General features: G+C 46.5%; 2 protein-coding genes across 6 annotated transcripts; one reads left to right on the plus strand and one right to left on the minus strand.

Annotated features, from left to right (window-relative positions):
- Nucleotides 1-1,714: 1,714 nt before the first annotated feature.
- Nucleotides 1,715-19,002, minus strand: C13H20orf96 (chromosome 13 C20orf96 homolog). 5 transcript variants are annotated; one of them, XM_074318247.2, is made up of 11 exons: nt 18,195-19,002; nt 17,872-17,920; nt 17,181-17,298; nt 10,656-10,765; nt 6,621-6,779; nt 4,893-4,992; nt 3,778-3,935; nt 3,596-3,697; nt 3,350-3,436; nt 2,592-2,710; nt 1,715-1,990 (listed from the first exon to the last, which is right to left on the minus strand). In XM_074318247.2, the coding sequence occupies exons 1-11, from the start codon at nt 18,212-18,214 to the stop codon at nt 1,930-1,932; spliced, it is 1,083 nt and encodes a 360-aa protein (XP_074174348.2). In that variant the 5' UTR covers nt 18,215-19,002; the 3' UTR covers nt 1,715-1,929. The 5 variants fall into 5 exon arrangements, with proteins under 5 accessions (XP_074174348.2, XP_074174349.2, XP_074174347.2 ...); XM_074318248.2 differs by lacking the exon at nt 17,872-17,920; XM_074318246.2 differs by lacking the exon at nt 18,195-19,002 and having other exon boundaries at nt 17,872-18,101.
- Nucleotides 18,838-24,509, plus strand: ZCCHC3 (zinc finger CCHC-type containing 3). The gene has a single exon (XM_019718699.3). It carries the CDS (start codon nt 21,862-21,864, stop codon nt 23,074-23,076), a length of 1,215 nt encoding a protein of 404 aa, XP_019574258.1. The 5' UTR covers nt 18,838-21,861; the 3' UTR covers nt 23,077-24,509.
- The last annotated feature ends 552 nt before the right edge of the window (nt 24,510-25,061 follow it).

Consider the following 25,061-nt stretch of genomic DNA (forward strand, 5'->3'; position numbering starts at 1 on the left):
TCAGCCACAATGGCCAAGACCACGAAAATGTCATTGTATGGCCTTTTTGCTACGTTTAGCTTTACTGGGGGTAATTTGGCTCCCACGGTGGATATAGGACACTCCCAACCCAACCTTCAAGGCCACTGGAACATCTTTTATCCCCATTGCCATCAGGTATTATTGGGCCAGCCACCCTCTGGAACCAAATCTACCAGGTAGATGGACGCCTCCTACCCACACTAGGATGGTTCTGTGTCTGTCCCTGAGAGGACGTATGGGAGTGACACTTCTGGAAAACAAGTTCCATCTGACAAGTCTTTCTGAATAGGGTTTCTTTGAGGTGAATTCTATGTATACCGTGTTGGGAACTTGGGTTGCTGCAGAGGAGGAAAGGAAGGAAGGGTGCCCCAGACATGGCCCAAGGTCTCGGGCACAAGCAAGCCTGGGCCCTGAGGGCCCTCAGAGGTTGCCTGAGTGCTGGGAGGGCCTTGGAAACATGAGTCCCCTGGTGTGGAGAAGAGGGTACTTCTTCACAGAAGGTATGGTGTGGAAGGGAGTGTAATGGGCAGAATGCCCTCAAAGATGCCCACATCCTAATCCCTGAAACCTGTGAATAGTTTATTTTCTATGGCAAAGGGGGACTGAGGTTGTAGATGAAATTCAGGTTATTAATCATCTGACTTTAAGACAAGGAAATTGTCCTGGACTATCTAGGTGAGCTCAATGTTACCAAAAAATGTCCTTAAATTAGAAGAGGGAGGAAGCAAAGAAAACGTAATCACCTTAGAGAAGACTCCATTTTCGTTTAAAGACCATTAGTAGAAATGCGGATATTAACAGTGCTGCTGGTGAGGAGTCAGAAGCAAATGAGAAACATGCTAGTGAAACTGGAGGAAAGGGGCCCTTGTAACCTCGTGGCTTAGGGGAACTGTGTCCTGCTAGGTGGAAAGTAGAGCTCACAAGCGATGAACTTGAGTATTCAGCTGAGCAGATTTCCAAGAAAAGTGTTGAAGGCGCAGCCTGGTTTCTTCCTGCTGCGTATAGTAAAATGTGAGAAGAGAGATAAACTGAGGGAAGAACTGTGAACCCAAAAGCAACCAGGACTTGACAGTTTTGGAAACACTCAAGCTACCAAAGGGTAAAGGATGCTAATTAAGGAAAACATGCTCTAGAGAAAATGCGAAGAGTGTGGCTGTACAAACATTTGCTGATAAATATCTCCGAAAGATCAGAAGTTCAGAGTACTCAATCACACAAAAGGCTTTGAAATAAGCCCATGAAAAGACGCTCAATATCATTAGCCATTAGGGAAATGCAACTGAAAACCCCTCCGTGATACCACTTCATACGTATTAGGATTGCTATTATTAAAAAATAAAAAATAAATAACAAGTGTAAGTGAGGATATGGAAAAATAGGACCCCTTGTGCATTGCGTGTGGGAACATAAAATGGTGGCTCTACAGCCACGCAAGCCCTGAAGGGTCTGGCGGCTGAAAGCCACCTGCCTGCAGCACCCCCGGGGAACCAGAACCACTGCTGCAGGGAGGGGGTGGCCGAGAGCCACAGAGTCAGGGAGACTCAGGTAGGGGGTTACTCTGGCATTTCTCGAGAAGATCTGAGCCCCGGAGGCAGTCAGCACAGCTGCCCCTGCATGAAGACAAAGTCCAGGGGCTCACCTACCCCATCTACAAGGCCTTGCTGGGAACGCCCAGGAACCGGCAAAGAGCAAATGCAAATCCAGCTTTATTGGTAGAAAGAAATGGTGGACTTGACTGGAATTTCCCACCTGGCCCAACCCACAGCACCACCTGGGAGGAAGGGAGGGAAGGAGGGAAGGAACTGCAGACCAGGGTCTGGCTGGGGATGTGGTCTTGAAAGGAGATGACTCAAGGCTCCAGGTGTGGGGAAGAGGGCAGGGAGGGAAGGACGGCCATAGCCCTGTCATCTAGAAGGGCAGCACGTCTTCCACAGGAATGTTGAGGATGACGTCCATGTCTGGGGTGCACCTGGTAGGGAAGAGCAGAGGGGTGTGAGAGGCCAAGCAGGGGCGCCAGAGTTACCGAGTGGGGGAGCACGTCCTCAGGGGAGCCCTGCCTTCTAGAACACCGGTACTGACTTGGGTAGCCCCATCCCAAAATACATCTGTACCCTCGCAGCCTAACTGTGTAAGCACGTGCACACACACGCACACATCAAAAAAGGAACGGTTTGCGGGACCCCTACAGAGGTCTGAGGTTGAGAGGGAGCAGGAACTCAGTTCTAAAATGCTGGGACCCCTCAGGACAAGCGCTCTTTTTGGAGCCCGGATGACTGGTTTGGACACCTGGCTCTGTGTCACCTTGAGCATCCTACTTCGCTCACAGCCTCACTCCCCCAGTTGGCACCTATGCAACAAGCACTCACTATGTGACAGAGCCCAGGCAAGCCTGTTTTCTCATCTGTCAAAGGGGGGTAATAATTCCAACCTCAGTCATTGGTAGGATTAAATGAGATCATGCTGGCATGTAATAGTGCTCAGTACATGACAGGCATTGTTCTTTCCATACAAGTAGCAAGAGCAATGGGTTCCCATCTAGTTTAAGAGGCAGGTACAAAAAGGTTACATACTTGGGTCTCCGAAGAAGAACGTCCGCAAACACAATCTCTCGGGGTTCCCGGATCTGGTTTTGGAGCTTTTTAATCTCGGCCCTTAATATGGATATTTCCTCCTCAAACTGGTTGATAAACTGAAAGAGGCACAATAGGGGCAACTAAGAAGCCAAATGTCACCCAACCAAAGGGAGAAAAGGGCAAAATGAATGAGGAGCAAAGCCATCTAGGTAAACGGCCTGGGCTTTGTCACTAGGACTTCCTGGACTCCAGAGAGGAGCCTCTCCAGGCAGGGCAGGGCTGGCTAGAAAGTCAGTGACAATGTTTGATGGTCCTGAAAAAGGTGAGGGGATCACGGAGAATAGAGACAAGTTGCAAAGTGGGGGGCAGTAGTAGATAATGAGGATTAATGAGGGCTGGTGGGGAATAACTGATAAAGGTGCAAGATAATGAAAATTAATGAGAGGGTGGTGATGCTGAAGTCATTGGCACTCACAATGAGTGACGGTCAGTGACAAGAATTAACGGGCAAAGATACGGGAAGATCCAGCAAAATGATGGTTGAGCGGCCATTCTTGATGATGTTGCTAATAGGTCATGACCAGTGACGCTGGTTTACGAGGCAAAGCCTAGGCCACCACCAATCCCCTTCTCAGATGAGTGACGAGTGACCGAACCTGGGCACCAGATCAGGACAAGCCTGACTCCCAAAGGTCCGGGACTGCCCACACTTCTGCTCCCTCACAGAGAGACCATCACCATCCTTGCCCACTCACTTCTTTGAACTTGTCCCTGTATTTCTTCATGTCCTGGCTTTCCTGGGTCTTCTTCAGAAGAGCCTCCCGATGGGGTTGCAGGGTTTTCTGTGAAGGAAGGAGAGTCTGGCCCCCACATGCCTCTTCCTGGGCGGCAGGGCACGGTAGAAGCTGGTGGGGCCACAAGGGGCCTGGAGGCAGAGGATGGGGAAGAAAGCAGGGCTAGAGGCAGGACCTGGATACCCACCGCAGCAGATGGCTACTCACCATCACCAGAGCGCTCAGAAACTTTTCCTTCTTCATCTGAATCTGATTAGACAAAGACTCCAGGACCATTTTGTGCATCTCACGGAGGTCATCCAATTCATCCTGGGGGCCAGCAGGAGGGTGTTGGCCGCCAGCCCTGCCTCCCCACTGGTCCAACAGGGCAAAGCCAGGGGCTCACCTACCTGCTGGCTGTCCTTCTCCTGCTGCAGCTGACGCACGAGGTTGGCAATCTGGACCAACTTGACAGGATATTCATGGTCCATGTAAGTGCTCAGGAAGCTCACTTCCTCATGGGTCTTCTTGATCTTGGCATTCAGCTGCTCCAACTGCTGCTCCAGGTCTGGAGGGGTCAGGAGGGACAGGAGGCAGGATCCCCCCTTAAGGACCTCTCCCAGGAGATCCAGGAGGCAAACCTCTCCTTGGCCAATGGCGTGGGGTCTGGGCTGAAGCAAGGTCACACAAGGCTGGGAGATGGTGAAAACTTAAGCCCCCAGAGAGCCCTTTACCCCCCAAAGGAGTAGAGGCAACACTGGGCACAAAAGAGAAACGAAACTGGTGCAAGATCCCAAGACTACTCCCAACTCCACTGACTTGCTGTGTGACCCTCACTAGGACAGTCCCTCTCTGGACCTCAATCTCCTCATACACACACACACACACACACACACACACACACACACACACGGCAGCCAAGCCATGGAGATGGGGTGACACTGGCTCCCAAGATACAAACACAGCAGGATTAAGACAAAGTCTATCCTGCTGTCCTCCTTGGAGGGGATCCCCAGTACCTGAGGCTGCCTGACGCACCGCCCCTCTGCTCAGAAAGCTTCTAGTCTGCTCAGGGGAAAGAAGCCACAGGCTCAGCAAGATCAATGCCAGGCGACCTGGGATCTGGCCCAGTGCTGACTCCCAGAGGGACCTTGGCAGGAAACAGAGGCAAGCTGGGGTTGGATTCTGGCTCCTAGCTATATATGCATAACCTTCGGCTGGCTACCTCACTTCCCTTAGCCTCAGTTTTCCTCATCGGTAAAATGGGAGAATAGCCCCTGCCTCACATGTGGTTGTAATGACTGAGAGTATACCCATAAAAGTGAAGACACATGGGGCATGGAGGTACTAAATGCTCCACAAGCAAGCTATTAGCTCTGGATCTTAGCAATTCCATCTGCCTAAGAAGGGAGACGATGGGCCTGATGGGTTCCAGGATAGCAGGTACAAGGTGAGTGCCCTACAGCTGACCGACCTCCCCAGACAGCCCAGTGAGGATCAAGGAGTTTGCCCCAGGGATTCTTACAGCTCATCTTGGATTCCTGCTTCTCCTCCAGTTCCTGCAGCTCACACTTCATCTGCTGCGTCTCCTTCCTGTTTGAGAACTCCAAAATGTTGACCGTGTTCTGTGGAAGTCGTGGCGTGAGCTCACCCCACCGAGAGCATGGCCTCTCAGGGGACTCGGCACTTCCTCAGAGTCCCCACTCCAACCCCATTCCCAAGCCCAGGAACCTGACCAGAGGCTGGAAAGCAGTCACCTGCCGCCCTGCCCCCTCCCAATGTTATTTAACTGCCTGTGACCACACTAGAAGGAGAGCTTCATGTGGACAAGGTGTCCCACTGATCACTATTTCCCAAAGGCCCACAAGAAGCATTCAGGATAATCAAAAAATGTATTAATGGATCAATGACAGAAAATCAAGACAATGATTTTGTCTATGTGTGGAGAATATTCTATTAAGTTTCCTTGACTGAATAACTCTGTATGTCCTTGGTCTCTGTTATAGATTCAACTGTGCCCCCGCCCCAAAAAAGAATTCCTATATTGAAGCCCTAACTCCTAATGTGATTGTATTTGGAGATAAGGCCTTTAGGAAGGTAATTAATGATAAATGAGGTCAAAAGGGTGGGGCCTTAATCCAATAGCACTAGTGTCCTTATAAGAGGAAGAGACACCAGAGATCTGTCTCACTCTGGGTGAGCACAGAGGAAAGGCCATGTGAGAACACAGCAAGAAGACAGCTGTCTGCACCCCAAGGAGAGAGGTCTCATCAGACATCATCCCTCCTGGCACCTTGATCTTGGACATCCAGCCTCCAGAACTATGACAAAATAAATTTCAGTTGTTTAAGTCACACCTGGTCTGTTGTTACGGCAGCCCAAGCAGACCAATTCAGTCCCTAAAGACTTAATTTTCTCATCTCAGACTCCGGAGAGCTCAGTCTCTCTTCTCCCTGGGCAGACTGCAGTCACAGGGCACTTCTCCATTAAGCGATTTTCTCTGACTCTTCTCAAGCCCAGACTCCTGGGTCCCCTGTGAACTTTCAACCTCTCACCACAGCTTCACCTAGCCTCTCCTAACCAAAGATATTCCCTGGGCTCTCTGCAAAGGCACTCTTCACCCACAGGCCAGAAGTGCCACCACTGAATGCGTGAGGGTGGTAATCACAGAGTAGTGTAAGAAACACAGATCCTGGCACCAGACAGCCTGGGCTCAAATCCCAACTCTGACCCTTGCTAGCTGGGTGATTTGGGGAGTGATCTTCAGCAAGTCACCTAGCCTCTCAGTGTTTCCATTTCTTCATATGTAAAATAAAGATAATAATAATGCCCACCCGACAGGGTTGTTGAAAAGATTATATGAGTATATACAAAGCACTTAGTAGTACACCATGTATTTGCTGCTGATGGTGTTGAGAGCAGCCACTTTCGCTTACACACCTACTGTGTGCCAAGTACAACTCCCCTTAGGGCGGAGTGCTATTGAGCCCTATTTTACAGAGCTCAGAGCTTAACTCAAAGTCTTTCAGCTAATAAGTGCGAGCATTGGGATAAGTCCCCCATCCAAGTCTGATTCCAAAGCCCAGGTAGGTGGCGGGAAGCGTGTAAGCGGTGTTATCTTCCACAGAAGAAGCGGCTGTGCAACCGGCCGGGAGAGGCCAGGAGAGGGCGCCAGAGAGCTCAGGAAGGCGGCGCAGTGGGCAGCACCGAGGCACAGAGAGCAGAGGCGGGGCTGAGGGACACGGGGCCTCACCCTAAGGATGTTCTGCGGCTGCAGCATCTCGCGCACTTTCAGGGCAGAGTTGTCCTCCATGTCCTGGATGGTCTTGATCAGCTCCTGATTGAGCTTGGTGATAAAATCCTCCTGGTTGCGGAGCTCCTGGAGTGAGGTCTGCCGGTTCCTGAGCATCGTCTGCCAGCAGAGGGAAGGGGATGGGAGGCGGTGCTGCGCCAGGAGGGTGGAGCCTCGGGAAGCCTGAGGACCACTTCCTTCACGACGAACACTCGCCCCCTTGTGGCCTCGACTGGTAAATGCGACCTATGCTGGGAGGCGGTTCCCCATTGTCTGTGGGTCAGAGCATCCATTCTAAAATGCCTATTTTCCTATCATTTTACATCTCTGAGGTGGGGAGGTATCTTACAATTGGTGCATGTCGCAATCTAATTGACAAATATTTTATTAGCGAGCAAATAAAATAAAGGTGTGTCTCATTATCAATGGCTTCTTAGAACCAATGAAATATAGTAGTAATAATCATTATAATAGAAAATGACCCAGGTAGGTAAGAAGGTGGCAGAGGTGATGAGCCATGTCTGGGGAGGCAGAGTGTCTAATAATCGCTACCATTTCTCAACAGGCAGCTGAATTGAATGAGTACTCTCTCATTTCATACAACGCCCCTGTGGAAAGAATGAGGGTCTGACTGATTAAGTGACTTGCCTAAAGTCATCCCCAGCAATTACACAAAATCTACAACAATAATTGGTGAGGGCCCACTATGTGCTGGGCACGGTCCCTTACTCAGCACATGATAAACGGTATCAGTTCACCCTCCAACAGCCCTAGGCTTTACTGACTCTATTTTACTGCTAGGTGGAAGCTCAGACAGGCTAAGCGACTTGCCCAAAGCCACACAGCCAGGAAGTGGTGGCACTGGAACTGGAAAGGCTGACTTCTGACCCCCAGTGTCTGTCTTTCCACTACACTAAGACAAGGAACTGAGAGCTTCAAGCTGCAAGGCATGGCTGAACTTCAAAGTCATTAAGACGTGGATGTTAGGCTAAGACACACCTTGGTTCAAATCCCAGCTCTGCCACTTACTACCGAAGGGAAACAGGGCAAGTTAGGCCCCCAGAGTCCCACTATACTCATTGTAAAGGTGAGGAAACTATTCTACTTCAGAAAGCTGCTGTAAAAATAAATGAGATCATATTCACAATCAAGCCACCTAGTGGCAATGCCTCGCACACTCAGTGTGCACTCAGTGAACAGGAGCTGATAGCCCTCTCACCGGCTCTAACCCTCCACCTCCGCCATCCCTATGCGCTCCCTTCTTTATTCCTTCTTTTTCCTCATTTCTGTCCTTTGCTAGAACCCCCCTCCCAGCCCTAAAAACCCATTTTCCTCACATTAATCATAAGAATAATAGGGCACACCTATGGAGTGCTTATTATGTGCCTGAAACTACTAAGCACATCACCTGCACTACCTCACTTGACACTTTTATTAGCCCCACTTTAAAGAAGCAGAAACCGAGGGTCAGAAAGATTCAGTAACTTACCTAAGGTCACACATAGCAGAGCTGTTGTCCTTGGAAGTCTGAGCTCCTAGCCACTCCACTACCTTGCCTCCACATCTCCAGACCAAAATATCTCCAAAAATGGCCCACGGGGACCAGAAGGACCTTGTGAAAAATGCCGGTCTCCAAGTCTCAGACCCACTGAGCCAGCACCGCTGGAGCTGGCGCCAGGAATCTGTACTCTTACCACACCCCACTCCCGGTGCTTCTGACAAACTATAGGATTAATGACCACTGCTCTAGAAATGGATCTTCCCTAACCACGAGATCTAGTATAGAAACCCTTCTTTGCTTCCTTCCTGACCCTTACCCCAATTTGCAATTACATAATTCCACTCTGTAATTATGTCTCTCCCTTTCCCAATTTATTTTTCTCCTAGGGCTTATCACCACCCAACATAACAGGTATTTTTCTTATTATCCTGTTTCCTATCTGTCTCCCCCACTAGAAGGTCACAGCCAACATGGCGGGGCATTGGTCTGTCACAGCTCCATCTCCAGCACAGAGGACAGTACCTAAAGCTTCTAAGTATGGGTTGAAGAAGCTGATGCCTACCTATTCTTTGGGTTTTAAAAATTCATTTATTGTGTGTCTTCCCGCTAATGTATAAGCTCCATAATAGCACAAATTCTGACACATGTTCATGGCTGTGTCCCCAACACCCAGCATGGTGCCTGGCACATAGTAGGCACTCTCTCAACAGTTATAGATTGAATAAATAATCATACTGAGGCTGAGAGGCAGCGTCGAGATCCTACTCCATCTCCAAAAATGAACCAACTGGGTAGTTTCTGCTCCCTTCCTGTGCTTCCCCCGTGCCTCCACAAGCCCATTCTCCACACAGTAGCAGCCCAAGGACTGCTGAAAAAACCTGAGTCAAATCACATCCCTTCTCTAGTCAGAATCCTCCAGGGTCTTTCTGTCTTACTCATCATAACAACACAAAGCTTAATCACGGACTGCAAGGCCATATACAAACTATTCCCCTTAACCTTACACCCCACCATCTTTCCTCCTCATCACCTGCTCCAGCCACACCAACTTCGCACCAACCTCAGGGACTTTGCACTTGTGATTCCTCTGCCTGGAACATTTCTCCCTCAGATGCCACCACCGTCGCAGCCTTCCCTGATCACCCCGTCTAAAACAGTCACAGCCACTCCTTCCTCTGTGCCTCTCTAGTCCCCTAACCTTAGCTTCATGCTTCTTTATAGCTCTTAACATCACACGTATTTGTCTTGTATATTGTCTGCCTCCACCAGTAGAATGTGAGCTACTTAATGTCAGAGTCCACACCACTGGTGAATCCCCACATTTAGAACAGGGCCTGGTACATAGCAGCTGCTCAATAAATATTTGTTGACTAAACGAATGAATGATTACAAGATTGTACACCTGAAGCTGAAGCTGAATAATACTGAATGTCAACTATAATTTAATATATATATAGTCACAGGATGTGGAGTACAGCATAAGGAATAGTCAATAGAATTATAACAGCGATATACGATGTCAGAGGGGTAGTAGATTGGGGAGGAAGGTTATCACTTTGTGAGAGGTATAAATGTCTAAATATTACATTGTTTTATACACCTGAAACTAATTAAAAAAAAAAACAAAACAAGAGACAGTATTAGGAACTGGTTAGGAGCACAGGTTTCAGAGCCAAATTGTCCAAGTTCATGTTTTGTATCGAATGAAACCACAGGAACCCTTCTAAAGTCAGGATAAAAATCACATCAGAAATATGAGTTCCTCCTTTAAGAATGCTACACTGCCTCCAAGCCATTTTGCAAAACTGAAGGTTAAAGGCAAAAAAAGGTTTCAAAGCAAATACCTGTTTCCCTATTTCTTCATTCCTCGTTGAGCCATTAAACACTTTTTTGGAGAAGTTGGAATTATTCTATAGTATTTTGTAGTACTTACAGTGTTTAGTATTTTACTTTCTGCTGTAGATATGAAAGCCCCCTCTTCTTTTAGTCATTTGAAATACTCTGTCACATTGTTCAGAAGCCATAAAAAACAATGGATGGTGAGAAAATTAATTATCCAAATTGTATCAGTTGATGTGAAAAATTTAACAGTAAACTTCTAAGCCTTGTTCCAAGGTACACTGTATTCCTTGAAAGGAATTTACTGGAAATTTTAAAATGAACAAACCACTAGATTGCATTCCTAATGCAGTGAAATAAAAGGGGATTCTGATTGTTTTCCTGAGTCTTAAACACAAGGGCACTTTGCTTAAGTGGCTTTGACCCCTGGTACTGCCATTTTCTAGCCGTATAACATGGTGCAAGTCATTTATCTCCCTGCACCTCAGTTTCCCCATATAGAATGGGGATGATGATAAGCATGCCCACAGGGTTGCTTTCAGGAGGAAATGAGTCAAGTCAGACACCCATAAAACACTCGGTGCATGTTTGCTACCACTACCCTCCTGCCCCCTGCCCCTGCCCTGGGCCCCGGTGCCTGTGGATGCTCTTCTTACCCTCATTAGCCGGACTCTGGCCTGTGTCTTCCCAGAATCCAAATTCCTTCTGCGCAGTTCTCGTGGATTCCTCAGCTGGCTTGTCATCAACATGGTGGGCTTGGAATACCCTAGGGCATGAGAAACGGCAAAGAGTAAGGGTACAGGCGGGCCTGGGGTCAGGTCCTAGGGAGTGCACCGTCCATGAGAGATGGCCCAGGCCCCAGCCCCACCCACTCAGAGCCTTCTAATGTGTGACAGTGAGACAGAGGATGAAACGCACATCCATCAATAAGCTCCTGGGCTCCACTCTGGGCCTTGATATAAGGGATGGAGAGGCCCAGGAGAATTTCACATATCACAGTGACTGTAGGTATGGACAGGAAATAGCCAGGCGCCCCCAATCTCTCCCACCAACCTGGCCAGTGGCAAGCTCAAATAGGGCAGGGGTTAAGAGCAAGAACTAATGAGCCAGACAGCCTGGGTTTGAATCCGGGCTCTGCCTTCTACCAGCTGTGTGACCTTGTGCAGGCCACATGACCTCTCTGTCCCTCAGATTCCCCATCTGTAAAATAAGAATAATGATCATGTCTACCTCATAGGGTTGTCTTGAAGATTAAGTAAGAAGTTACTATACTTTACAGTGTTTGGAATAGTACTTAACACATATTCAATGCTGAATATACACTACTAGTTGTCACTGTTATTACTAATGACCTGAGAATTGGGACCAGGACCACGCCACCAGACAAAGGCACAGGAGCTATGCAAAACTCCAATGGGCTGTCCAGGAAGTACCTATAAAAGCTGTGGTCCAGCCAGATAAGGAGGAGAGGAAAATAATTCAGATCAGAGTAAGGAATTTGGAGGGCATATTCTTAGAATCCCTGCTTCCTCTCAGGGTGTCCTGCACCAGCATGAAGCAAGTCATCACAAATGCTACAGCTGTACTCTCAGCCCCCACCAAAATCCCTGCTCCACGTGCAAGCCAGTTCACTTCAGAGAAATATTATTTCTTTAATGGATCAATATCCTTAACCCTGGAAAATTTTAGTATTAAGTATTGAAGTAATTGAGTAAATTAAGATAATTTTGTGTGAAAGTTATGAATTATTTCTACAGTAGTCCCCCCTGAACCGCAGTTTCTCTTTCTGCGGTTTCAGTTACCCACGGTCAACTGCGGTCTGAAAATATATAATGGAAAATTCCAAAAATAAACAATTCTAAGTTTTAAATTGTACACTGTTCTGAGTGGTATAATAAAATCTCACACCATGCCGTTCCACTCTGTCCCGGGAGGGACGTGAATCATCCCTTTGTTCAGCATCTCTATGCTGTATATGCTCCCCGCCTGTTAGTCACTTAGTCGCTCTCTGGGTTATCAGATCCACTGTGGCAGTATAGCAGTGCTTGTGTTCAAGTAACCCTTGTTTTACTTAACAATGGCCTCAAAGCACAAGAGTAGTGATGCTGGCAATTCGGACATGCCAACAAGAAACTGTAAAGTGCTTCCTTTAAGTGAAAAGGTGGAACGTCTCAACAAGAAAAAAAGAATCATATGCTGAGGTTGCTAAGACCTATAATAAGAACAAATCTTCTATCCATGAAATTGTGAAAGAGGAAAAAGAAATACGTGCTAGTGTTGCTGTCGCACCTCAGACAGCAAAAGTTACAGCTGCATAAGTGCTTAGTTAAGATGGAAAAAGCATTAAATTTGGGGGTGAAGACACGACATTGTCATGGCTCAATGATCCTCCTTCTGACATATCATCAGAAGATCAATGTAGTCTAATGCTATGTCACAGTGCCTATGTCATTCACCTCACTTCATCTCATCACATAGGTGCTGTATCATCTCCCATCATCACAAGAAGGGTGAGGACGGTACAAGACATTTTGAGAGCAAGAGACCACATTTACATAACTTTTATAACAGCATATTGTTATAATTGTTCTCGCTTATTATTAATTATTGTTGTTCATCCCTTACTGTGACTAATTTATAAACTTTATCATAGATGTATATGTATAGGAAAAAGCATAGTATATATGGGGTTTGGTAATATCCACAGTTTCAGGCATACACTGGGGGTCTTGAAACTTATCCCCCACAAATAAGGGAGGACTACTGTATATATCTGGTGTTTAATTGTATTGTTTAAGAGATGGAATGATTAATAGTTTAAACTTATGGTTCTAATTTAAAATGTGTAAATGCGATTTTGATTTAGATTTAAGTGGAAAGGTTTAAGACGCTCTTATTAAATTACCGAAACTTTTAAAAGAACATAAGATTACCCATATTTAGACATTTATTTATTACATGTACAAGAATTATTTCAATACCCAATGTTTTTGGTAATCAGGCAAGTAAACTATTTGGAAATGAAAATGAATATATAAAAACTTTAATTGTGGCTTGAAAGGTTTAGGGGAATTTAATTAACCAAGTTCCAAAATCCCCCTTACAAATATTCATAAAAATAATAAGATTTGTAAGTTGAACTTAAGTACTTAGTAAGATTTGTAGCTTTAATAATGGGTATATCTTCTCATTAGTGGTAGTAGCCGCAAAGCTCATCATACCAGCATAGGCCAGAGAGCTGTGTTCTACAGAACTAGACTGAGAAACAACAGCTTGAACAGGAATGGAGGGGGGAGGCAGAAGAAGAGAGAAAAATAATAATATACAGAAATTCTATGTACATTTCACTCGGCTTCTCCCAATGGTAGCATGTTGCAACACTAAGTACAATATCACAACCAAGATATTGACTTTAAGACGAACAGAACAGTTCCACGACCACAAGGATTGCTCACCTTGCCTTTTACAGCCACACCCACTTCCCTCACCTTACCATCCTCCCCCACCTCTGTCTCTAACTCCTGGCAATCACTATTCTGTTCCCCATTTCTACAGTTTTGTCATCCCCAGAGGGTCATACAAATGGAACCTTACAGTATGTAACTTCTGGGATTGACTTTTGTCACCCAGCAATTCTCTGGAGATTCATCCAAGTTATTGAGTCTATCAATAGTTCTTTCCTTTTTATTGCTGAATAGTGTCCCATGATATGGATGCACCACAGATTGTTTAACCATTCACCCTCTGAAGGACATCTGGATTGTTTCCAGTTTGCAGGTATTATGAATAAGACTATGAAACGTTCATGCACTGGTCTTTGTGTGACCGTTAAGTTTTCATTTCTATGGAATAAATGCCCAAGCGTGCACTCTGTGAGATCATTATGTTAACTGCATGTTTAGTTTCATTAGAAACCCATACTCTTTTCCAGAGAGGCTGCTCCATTTTACCTTCCCACTAGCAATGAATGCGTGATCCAGTTTCTCGTCTTTGCCGGCATTTGGTCTTACCACTATTTTTCATTCTGGCCATTCTGATAGATGTGCAGTGATATCTCATTATAGTTTAATTTGCACATCCCTAATGGACAATGATGTTGAACATCTTTCCATGTGCTTATTTACCATCTATATATCCTCTTTGGTAGAATGTCTCTTCATGTTTTTGGCCCATTTTCTGACTGAGTTGTTTTTCTGTTGAGTTTTGAGATTTCTTGATAAACTGCTATTCTACATAGCAGTCGTGTCAGATATGTGGTTTGCAAATATTTTCTCCAAGTCTGTAGCTTGTCTTTTCATCCTTTTAACAGTCTTTCACAGAAAAGCTTTTAATTTTGATGAGGTCCAACTTATCCATTTGTTTCATTTTTCTTTTATGGATCAAGTTGTCGGTGTAAAGCTTAAGAGCTCTTCACTTGGTCCCCAAAATTTTTCTCCCTTGTTTTTCTCTGAAAGTTTTACTTTTACATTTTGCACTTAACTTTTATTTCATTTTACATTCACATTTTGAGTTAATTTTTGTGTAAGTTCTGAGACTTAAACCAAGGTTCATTTTTTTGCCTATGGATGTCCAATTGCTTCAGCACCATTTGTGGAAAAGGCTTTCTTTCCTCCCCTAAATTGCTTTTGCACTTTTCTCAAAAATCAAGACCAAAAAAAAAGTTAAAAAAATCAGTTGGGCATATTTGTGTGGCTCTATTTCTGGCTTCTCTATTCTGTTCCATTGATTTATGTATCTATCTCTCTGCCAATACTATGCTGTCTCGATGATTATAGCTATATATAGTAGGCCTTAACATCACGTAAAGTGATTCTTACCACGTTCTTCTTTTTGCAAAACTGTCTTATCTAGTCTAGGGTCTTGCTTTTCTATATAAATTTTAGAATAAACCTGTCTATATCTGCAAAACATCGCTGGTATTTTGACAGGAACTGCATTAAACATATAAATCAATTTGGGGATAACTGACATCTTTACCACGTTGAGTCTTCTGCTTCATGAACACAGTATGTCTCTACGTTAAATTAGGTCTTCTTTGATTTCTTTCATCAGCATTGTGTAATTTTCAGCATATAGGTCCTGTACATGTTTTGTCGAGTTTATACCTCAATATTCCATTTTCTTTGGAGTGCTTGTAAATGTACGATTTTTAACTTTGGTTTCCACATATTCATTGTTAGTACACAGAAATGTGATTGCTTTTTGTGTGATGTGCTTGTATGAACTCCCTTAGTAATTCTAGTTTCTTTTAGATTTAGTAGATTCCTTAAGATTTTCTATGTCGCCAGTCATGTCATCTGTATACGAGGATCGCCAAATAATTCTATCTGATTCATCTGTGTTGGTATCTGTCTTTTCTCATTCATATTGTGATTTCCCTTATTCTTGGTATGGCAAGTGAATATTCTTGTACCTGGATGTTGTAGATACTACTCTGGAAACTAATCTTTTTTTAGCAGACAGTTCCCTGTTGAGATGTAGCATGAAGGCCATATGATTGTGTATGCTCACCTTGGCAGCCCACCTTCTTCTTTCCAGTTCAGAGTCTTTCTGTTTGTTGTGTTAGTTACATCCAGGGTTTTTCAGTTGTAAAAGGAAGGACTACGAAGGTACGGGGCTACTCCATCTTGGTAGAATCAGCTGATTTATCTTTTTGAATACACAAAAGGTACCCTCAAGATATGCTCCCAACCTAAGTTTCAGTTTCCTCATCTGGAAAATGGTGGTGACACCATCTCCCAGGTCATTGGAAGGAGTGAATGAGATGGTGACCTCCTTCTGTCTCAAGTGTACGTAAAGTTTTGTGTAGTTACATGTTTGAGGATGGGACCGTGAACTCCATGTTGCTATGAACCCAATCTATCTCCTTCACTGTGAGCCAACAACAGCCCAATGCAAGGCACATGGGGGTTCGGAAAGGCTGTTATTGAATGAATACGGATAGGAAAGAATGAATGAAGCCTCTAACAAAGAAATATAAACACAAAGAATATCTTGCAGGTTTTTACTGTAATGCTGAATTTTCCAAGAAAGCAGCTATAATCAAGAGAAAGATTGTGCTTTGTTTGTTTAGAACTTGACCAAGAGATGGCACCACTTTGGAAATCATGGCTGTAAAAAATAAGTCCCCCTAGTATTTCAGTCCCAGTATGTTCCCAAGTGTCAGTCTGCATTTGCAACGGCTCCATTCACCAAGACTCACACCTGTGAGTAAGCTTCTGACTCCTTTATCACGTCTTCTGGTGGAGTCCATCCTGAGCATTTACATACTGAAATATGTTATTTAACTATAAATAACTTCCCTCTTACTTTTCCTTTATTTTACAATTAGGGTATTATATTAACTTTTATTACATATATAGATGTTTATTTCAGGATAGTGAAGGAATATTCCAAAATATTTGTTATTAAAAGGAGTTGGGTCTGATAAGGTTGAGTAAACAATGCATTAACAGAGATCTTCTCATTTAATTCTCACAACAATCCTATCAGATAAGTGTTAGTGTCTTCATTTTACAAACGAGAAAATTACAGCTAAGAGAGATGAATGACTTTCCCAAAAGAGTAAATGGCAGAGCCAAAATTTGAAGACATGTCTGCCTGAGCCAAGGCCTCAGAACTCCCCTGGAATCATGGCAATGAAGTGGCAGAGATTATCCTGAGTTCATCAGCCCCTATTTTCTTTTCCTTCTGGACATACAGCTGGGCTACATTTCCCATCTGCCCCTGTGGTTAAGGGTGGTCATATGACTGAGTTATGGCCACTGGAATATGCGTGGGAGTGATATGTGTCACTTCAAATCTGGGCCCTGAAAAAAACTGCCCACAATATCCTCCATATTCTTGCTCTCTGTCTGTTCCCTCTGCCAGCTGGATGCCTTACAAAACGTCTGCACCACAAGGTTAAAAGAGCCTGGATCCCTGAATGATGATGTAGAAAAGAAAACTCCTACTCCCCACCCCCCACCCCACATAAATACCTCACATAAATACATTACATAAATACATTTGACATAGATGAGACATAAGCTTCTGTATTAATACTTGAAGTCTGGGGATTGTTCATTATAGCAGTTAGCCTACCTTAATATAAATGATGTCACCAAGGTCACAAAGGTCCAAGAGCATCCATTCCATCCTGTCTCCAGCCCCCATACCAGCCCCCAGGTACCTCTACCTACCTGGCTGGACGCTAGTCAAAGTTTTCATTTTGTTTTTCTTATGGCCACTGGTTTGTAGGACTGGAGGCAGAGCAGATGGCTTGATTTTCTGCTTGGACCGCTGCCATGGAACGTAATCCTACCAAACATGACACAATCAGTCACACAGCCTGGTGGGTTCACATCCCAGCTTACCGATATTTGTGGCCTTCAGCAAGTGACTTCACCTCTCTGAGCCTCAATTTTCTCATCGGTAAAGTGGATCTAATTAGAAAACCTCCCTCGATAGGTTGGTGCAAGGATCCTGAGAGGTATTTGTAAAGCATGTAGCAAGCGTGCTCCACAAATGTCGGCTATCACCCTTTTTATCAGCCAGCCAGAACTTACTAAGCACACCCAGGCTGTGAGAGGTGCAAACAACTGTGAGAAACAGAAAGCGCAGAAAAGACCCAACAGGGAAGCAGAGTTGCAGTCAGAGATAAATAAGAGAGCAGCATAATATACCCTGACATTCTGATAAGGTGGTGAGAAAACTGAAGTTCAGAGGCATGCCCTGGGTCCCACAGCAAACGTGTGACACAGCAAGACCTGGAATTCAGGCCTCCAGACTCTCTCATCCCGGAGGGTCACCACTGCGGGGGTGGAGGGCACATGGACTGCAGGCCCATGGTCAGGAAGCCCCCGGTCCCCGCCCAAGCCCTCCCATACTCACCGCAATCTGGGACTTGTGGATTGTGGAGCGACTCCCAGAGTGGCTGGGTCTGGAAGAGTGAGGGCAGGAAAGAACTTCCTTCATTCCCAACCCCTGGCGCTGCAAGCAGCAAACATGAAACAGTCCTGGGGTCTAGACCCCAAAACCACTGTGCACTAGAAACACCATCCAAGCCAGTACCCAGAGAGCAGGAGGGCGAGGCGGGGCTAGGGAGATGTGGGTGGAGAGAGGGCGGGGTCAAGAGACTGCGGGAGGACCGGCCAGAGAGGTTTGGGGGGGCATGCATGTGCACCCCGCCACCCCGCGATGCTCCTTTTACCTACTTCGGAAAGACGCGTGCCATTGGGGTAAACGTAAGCAGAGTCGTGAGTCCGTGGGGCCCTGATCTCTTGGGATGCCTGTTTATTCCACTTCGCCAACTTCCTTGTCTCAGAGTGGATCGCGCGGTAACCTCGGCCACTCAAACTTAACGAGGCCAGACGCTTCCTCGTGTCTCCGTCTCCAAGGAAACGGACGCAGACTACCGAGCGCCTAGAGGGACTAATCTCACAGGGCAAAATGTAGCTTTCTCCACGTTCTTCTCAACTTGGTTTCAAATACCCCTCAGCTGGCCCCGCCCAACATCCTAAAGAATTATGTCATATTTCTCCTCTCATCAAACCCACATCACTTCCTTCCCCATCCTTACTCTTGGCTAATGACTGTGCTTTCTATTTCACTAAGAAAGCTGTGGGAATCAGTAAACTCACAAGGTCACATCACCTCATTTATTTACCTACCTACTTGCCTCCCTCCTGTAACTATGTATAAACTGCCTTCTAAGACTGATTCCTACAATTGTGCACTGAATCCTATCCTCTCATCTTCTCTAAGATATTGCCCCAGCAATTCTCCCCTTTTTTCCCATCGTCCTCTCCTCTGTATTATTCCCATCAGCATAACATGTTTTAATTTCTTCTATTTTTAAAAAAGTGACTACTTCCCACCCAGCTTCCCTCCCATTTCTGCTTCACTTCACAGCAACACTCCTAGAGAGGTTTCCCTAGTCTACTCATATTTCCCATTCCTTTCTGCCTCTTCAGTTAGGCTTTCACTCTCCACAGAAACTGCCCTTGTCAATGCCACCAGTGGCCTCCACTTAGCTAAAACTCATGGTCATTTCTCAGTCCTCATCTTACTTGGCCCATCTGCAGCATTTGACACAATGGACCACTCCATCCTTGACAGACTTCCTAAACGTGACATCCAGGAAGCCACATCCCTACCTCCTGGTTCATCCTCTTCTCCCCTTGTTATCAGATTGCCCCAGGACTCAGATCTGGCCCCCTCTTTTTCTCTATCTGCTTTCACTCCATGTGCTCCCTCCTAATCTTGTGACTTCAGATGCCATCTCTACCCAGACACCTCCCAGACTTACATCTTGAGCCTCTCCCCTGAATTCTAGACACCTAAATCCAATGCCTATTAGGCATCTCCACTTGGATACCTAATAGGCAACTAAGGTGCAATCTTTCCCCAGAAACATTATTCCCCAACTCAAAATGACAACTCTTCCTGGAGTCATCCTTGATTTATCTTGTGACTCATCTCTGATCCCACATCCAAATCTGTCAGCAATACCTTCGGAGTGTATCTGGTAGCAGACCACTTACTACCACCATCCACATATACATATACCCTGCTTTCCTCTCACGCCTGGATTACAGTCTTGGCTCCCACTCTTGGCCGACTCCAGGTCTCTCTCCACACCCCATGTTGCTAGATAGAGCATACATTTAAAAGTGCATTCCAGTTTAATATAATTTGAAGGGAGCAAATAATTTGAAATCACCTAAAGTTCAATAGGAGAATGTTACTAAAGAATACTAGGTCAGAGCTCCCAACCTTTTCCCCCTCTTAAAAATCATAGGAAAATGTTTTAAAATTGCACTACACATTAAGGTAAACAGATGAGACTATAATCAGCCTGGGTACTCTGGCCAGCCAGGAGCCTCTTCTTGGCTGCTCCTAGGGCTGAGGAAATCACTATGTTGGGCACCCCCATTTACAGAGCCCACTGTACCACAGCACTCCAGCGGGGGAGCTCTATACCAGGAAACAGTTAAAAAGTAGGAGGTAGCAATCACTATAGGGAAGACCCTGGTGGTTACCTACCCAACAGCCATTTCTCCCCTCCACCCAGCTAACACCCCTGATATTGTTCAGGTATGCACTGGCTTTAGAGGAGGCAGGCCCCAGCCCCAGTCCCAGTTCCAGCTTCAGTAGTCATGATTGGTCTGAGCTAGGCTTGGTGGGCCCATTTCCCTTGCCAGTTACAGGTTTAGTCATAAGGCATGTGATCAAAGTCTGGCCAAGGAGAGAGGGTGAGAAGTCAGTCTATTCAGAGACTTTTGGGTAAGATTTTTATCACACTTAAAAAGAAAAAAAAGAGATTGAAGAAAAACATTCCCTCATCTGCAGCTAGGTACTGTCATATCTGTGTGACATTCCCGGAATTGTGGAACTGTGAGGGGAGTTAACTGGAGTAGAGGGGAAAGTGGAGGGAACCTGTTCCTTGATGGCATTGTTGAACCATTAAATTAACCAATTCTGTAACCTATCTAGAAAACCCGCCGTGGACCAAGCTCTTTAACACAGGTTATCTCTTTGAACCCCACATTAGTCCTCTGAGAGTAGATATTAATATCCCTTTGTTATAGATGAGCAAATTGAGGCTATGAAAACTGAATTCATTGGCCCCATGTGACAAGGCTGAGATTTGAAGCAGTCAGATTCAAACCAAGGTTGCCCTGACTCCACAATCCACCTTTTCTTTCACTAAAGTCAAAAAGGTCACTGAAGCACCCTGAAATGCACAGATATGCTGAAAGAAAACAAAGCTGACAAAAGGTGGTAGTAAACCCACCCAAATTTTATCACTGCTTCCAAAGCTTCAGTTAAGACAGATGAGGGAGGAATAGAGATTCTGTCCAGTACTAACTTTAGCCAGGAATCTGTGTATTAAGGAGGTTTCCTGGAGAGTCTGAGGCAACTAGTCCTTTATCCACAATGGCAGAAGCAAAGCGGTTTAATAAATATAAGCCACTTAGATGTGGGGCTGTCTATTAACTCTGCCACTTGGCCAAATGATTTAAACCCATCTCCAAACCCATGCGTCCTGTAAAATGTGTAATTACAGCATTGTTTTGGAAGATTCCACGTGACAAAACTTGCAGACCGCTTAGAACAGTACTGCGCACTTAAGCCCTCAATATATTATAATCGTCATCGTAAGTACGATGGAGATCTAAGAAAGAATGCAATGACCTTAGAAATGTATCAAAAAATAACAATAAGGACTGATGGATATAGATGTGGTGAGATAAGGTATAGTAAAATGTTAATGATAAAAAGTTGAAATAGTAAAAAATTAAAGGGAAAATGTTCACTGTAAAATTCTTTCAACTTTCTGTAGGTTTGAAAATGTTCATAATCCAACGTTGGGGAACAAATGCATTGTGGTGCACTTTAGGAGGAAGGAGAGCTAAGTTTTGTTCTTGTTTTTAACAAAAACGGTATGAAAAAGAAAAACGGGCGAGCTCTTCCCAACTCTGTCCCGCCTTTGGGCCTTTAGTAACCCTGCTTAAATGAAATCATCGAGAACCGCTTGCGAAATACCAAATCCTCGAGAGCAAGGCCCAAGGCTGCCAAACCCTCGCAAGGGACAGGGACGCGCTCCAAACTCCCCCATCCCGCGTCGGTGCCGAGGAGGTGGGGCTGGAGCGAGCCCTGGCGGAAACACGGCTCGGCCGTTACCAGGGGGTTCTCGGCCGACTCTGGCCGCCTTGCGCTGCGTGTAAATATTTTTTGGCAGGGCGGGGGAGAGAAGCATCAAATTTCTGGCGGGGTGGGGGGAAACCCACCCAAACCCCACCGCCCTGGCGGGCGGGCGCGCGCGATGGGCGCACTTTGGCTGCGGGAGTGAGTGGAGGATGCTGGGAAGGAGGTAAAATGGCCACCGGCGGCGGCGCCGAGGAGGAAAGGAAGAGGGGGCGGCCGCAGCTCCTGCCAGCCACGCGCCCAGCAGCCCGGGCCGAGGAGGCCGAGGTCGGCCGCGAGAAGATGGGCTGGGCCCAGGTGGTGAAGAACTTGGCCGAGAAGAAGGGCGAGTTCCGCGAGTCACGACCGCCGCGGCGGGAGGAGGAAAGCGGCAGCGGCGCGGGCGGCGCACTAGGCGCCCCCGCGAGCCTGGCGGCGCCGGGCCTCAATGACTTCCCCCCTGCGGGCCGCGGGGACGCGAAGGGCCGCCGGAGAGACCCGGCTGGCGAGGCGGCGGACCCCCGCAAGAAGAAGGGCGCAGCGGAGGCGGGCAAAAGAAAGAAGGCCGAGACGGCGGCCATGGCGTCCCCAGCCAGGTCCGGCGCAGCCGAGGACGAGGCAGAGCTGCCCCCCCAGGATGAACCGGTGGCGTCGGTGGGCCCAGCGGCCGGCCCGGGCAAGGGCCGCTTCCTCGTGCGCATCTGTTTCCAGGGAGACGAGGGCGCTTGCCCGACCCGGGACTTCGTGGTGGGCGCGCTCATCCTGCGCTCCATCGGCATGGACCCGAGCGACATCTACGCGGTCATCCAGATTCCCGGCAGCCGCGAGTTCGACGTGAGCTTCCGCTCGGCGGAGAAACTGGCCCTGTTCCTACGCGTCTACGAGGAGAAGCGCGAGCAGGAAGACTGCTGGGAGAACTTTGTGGTGCTGGGGCGGAGCAAGTCCAGCTTGAAGACGCTCTTCATCCTCTTCCGGAACGAGACCGTGGATGTGGAGGACATCGTGACCTGGCTCAAGCGCCACTGCGACGTGCTGGCCGTACCCGTGAAAGTGACCGACAGGTTTGGGATCTGGACCGGGGAGTACAAGTGCGAAATCGAGCTGCGCCAGGGGGAGGGCGGGGTCAGGCACCTGCCCGGAGCCTTCTTTCTGGGGGCCGAGCGGGGCTACAGCTGGTACAAGGGGCAGCCCAAGACGTGCTTTAAATGTGGTTCCCGGACCCACATGAGCGGCAGCTGCACGCAGGACAGGTGCTTCAGGTGCGGTGAGGAGGGGCACCTGAGTCCTTACTGCCGGAAAGGCATCGTGTGCAACCTCTGTGGAAAGCGAGGACACGCCTTTGCCCAGTGTCCCAAAGCCGTTCACAATTCCGTGGCAGCTCAGCTAACCGGCGTGGCCGGGCACTGAACGCCCGCCCGCCTGCCAGCGTGAACACAGAGCCAGCTTACCCCTCTTAAGTGCCAAAACTTTTTTTTAAACCTTTTTTAAAATCGCGTCTGAAGGAGATCTTTCTAAACCTACAAGAGAACTCTCTCTCTGCCTTCTTAAACCGAGTTTACTCCATTTCAGCCTTTTCTGAGTTGGTGACTCATCAGTAACGACCTCCGAGACAGTGGTGTGCAGATGTGTCACCCTTCCCTTGTTTTTTGTTTGTTTGTTTTCTGTATTGGGGGACTTTTGTGTGTGTGTTTGTTACCCCCCACGCCTTGTTTTCTCGAGTTTTCACCCTTTTAAGCTGCCTCGGGCTGCCTTGCTCGCCTTTCTGCCCCAGTACTAGGTACCGGGGCCCAACACATGATAAGCACTCCATCAGTGTTTTGTTGACTTAAGAACATTGTTGACTGTGGCTTTTTTAATTTGCTGCTTCTAATTTGTGTGGTCTGAGAATTTGTAAAACCAGTGTTGTTAGAAGTGTATGTAATCTGAATCAATAAGCTCTGAATGGTGGCCAAGGGCCTGTCTTAGGCGTTAAAACACATGGACATTGTGATGGCTCTTTCAGTGGCTCAGAAGCCATTTTTCATAGAGTCTAGAATTTTCCTATTGGAAAGGACGCAGAAATTGGTTTCGACCAGTCCCCTGGTTTTCCAAGAGTGAAACAGGCCCGGAGAGGTTAAATGACTGGGTTAAAATGACATAGCCGTCTGGTGCCAGAGCTAGCCTAAGGTAGAATTCCCTGACCCCAAGCCTGGTGCTCACTCCACTACCTCTCACACTTCACAACAATTTCCTCAATACTTGAGGGCCCAAGAAGTCTGATCTCTCCAGAATAATGAGCCCAGAGGAATGCTAAGAGATCATCTGGGGGAGGAAGCAGAAAGAGAAGATTTAGCAGGGGCTTCTGAATTCTTGGGAGATAGGGAAGGGACAAAGAAACATAATCCAGGGTGCACTCCTTGCTCCCTGGGGTACTATATCTGGATTAAGGCGTGCCTGGTCCTTTGGGGCCTTACCCTTCCTCATTCATTGCCACCAGTGAGAAATGGCAGTGCTCCTGTGTAAGGAAACCTATCAAAAGGTTTACATGTGCACCTGAGCCTCAATAGCTGAAAACCCCAGAGAAGCAGCTAATGAAGCTCATCTGCAAACCTCCTAACTCTCAGAAGACGATTTTAACCCAGAATTATAAGTGAGTTGTTAACTCTAAAATGTACTTGTCAAATAGTCCAAGCGAGAGGACATTGGGTCAACTGTTAACAAGTTAAAGTAGAAAAGAATACACTACTTTTAGTTTTTGTCTTCCCTTTGCATTATGTTTTGCTATTTCCTTGTGGCTTAGAATGTAAAATCCATTGTTAAAAATTTTGTTCTAAATAAATATTTATCTTTTGTATTGCTAACACTGCTGCACTATTTCCTTTCAAACTGTTAGGTGCATGGGTACAGAAACCTTCCTTCAATCCATACTTCCTGGACGCCATTTGTTTACCCTGCAAATCCAGTTCCAGCTCCTGCAGGCAACATTTAGCACTACTCTGTTGTGCCAGGCCCTTTGGAGTTGTTCCCTATACCCAGTGCCATTACTTAGCATACTGTTAAAACTCAAGTTTTAAGCCTTTAACTCTGATCCAAGGAATCAGAATCCCTGGAGCGCGTGAAAACACTTTTAGTAAGCATCCCCAAGCAATAATGATGGGCAGCCGGGCCTGAGTGGCACTAAGATGAGTGAGAAGGACTCTGTCCTCAGGAGATGACTAACCAGTGGGCAAGACAGAAGATGTCAGCGTCATCATCTTACACTTACTGTAAATGCCTGGAACTGGATGCAAAGTATTCATGGGCTTTTTAAAAAATGCCATCTCTCCCCACTGTGAGGAGGAGAGAAAGAGTCCAGGAAACTTCCTGGAGAGCTAAGGCTCCTTCAAGCTAGCCCTGGAGAACCACTTCTCCCA

The sequence above is a fragment of the Rhinolophus sinicus genome, chromosome 13, assembly GCF_057876585.1.
Source record: "Rhinolophus sinicus isolate RSI-liver-muscle chromosome 13, RSI-T2T, whole genome shotgun sequence".
In the NCBI taxonomy this organism is placed as follows: domain Eukaryota; kingdom Metazoa; phylum Chordata; class Mammalia; order Chiroptera; family Rhinolophidae; genus Rhinolophus; species Rhinolophus sinicus.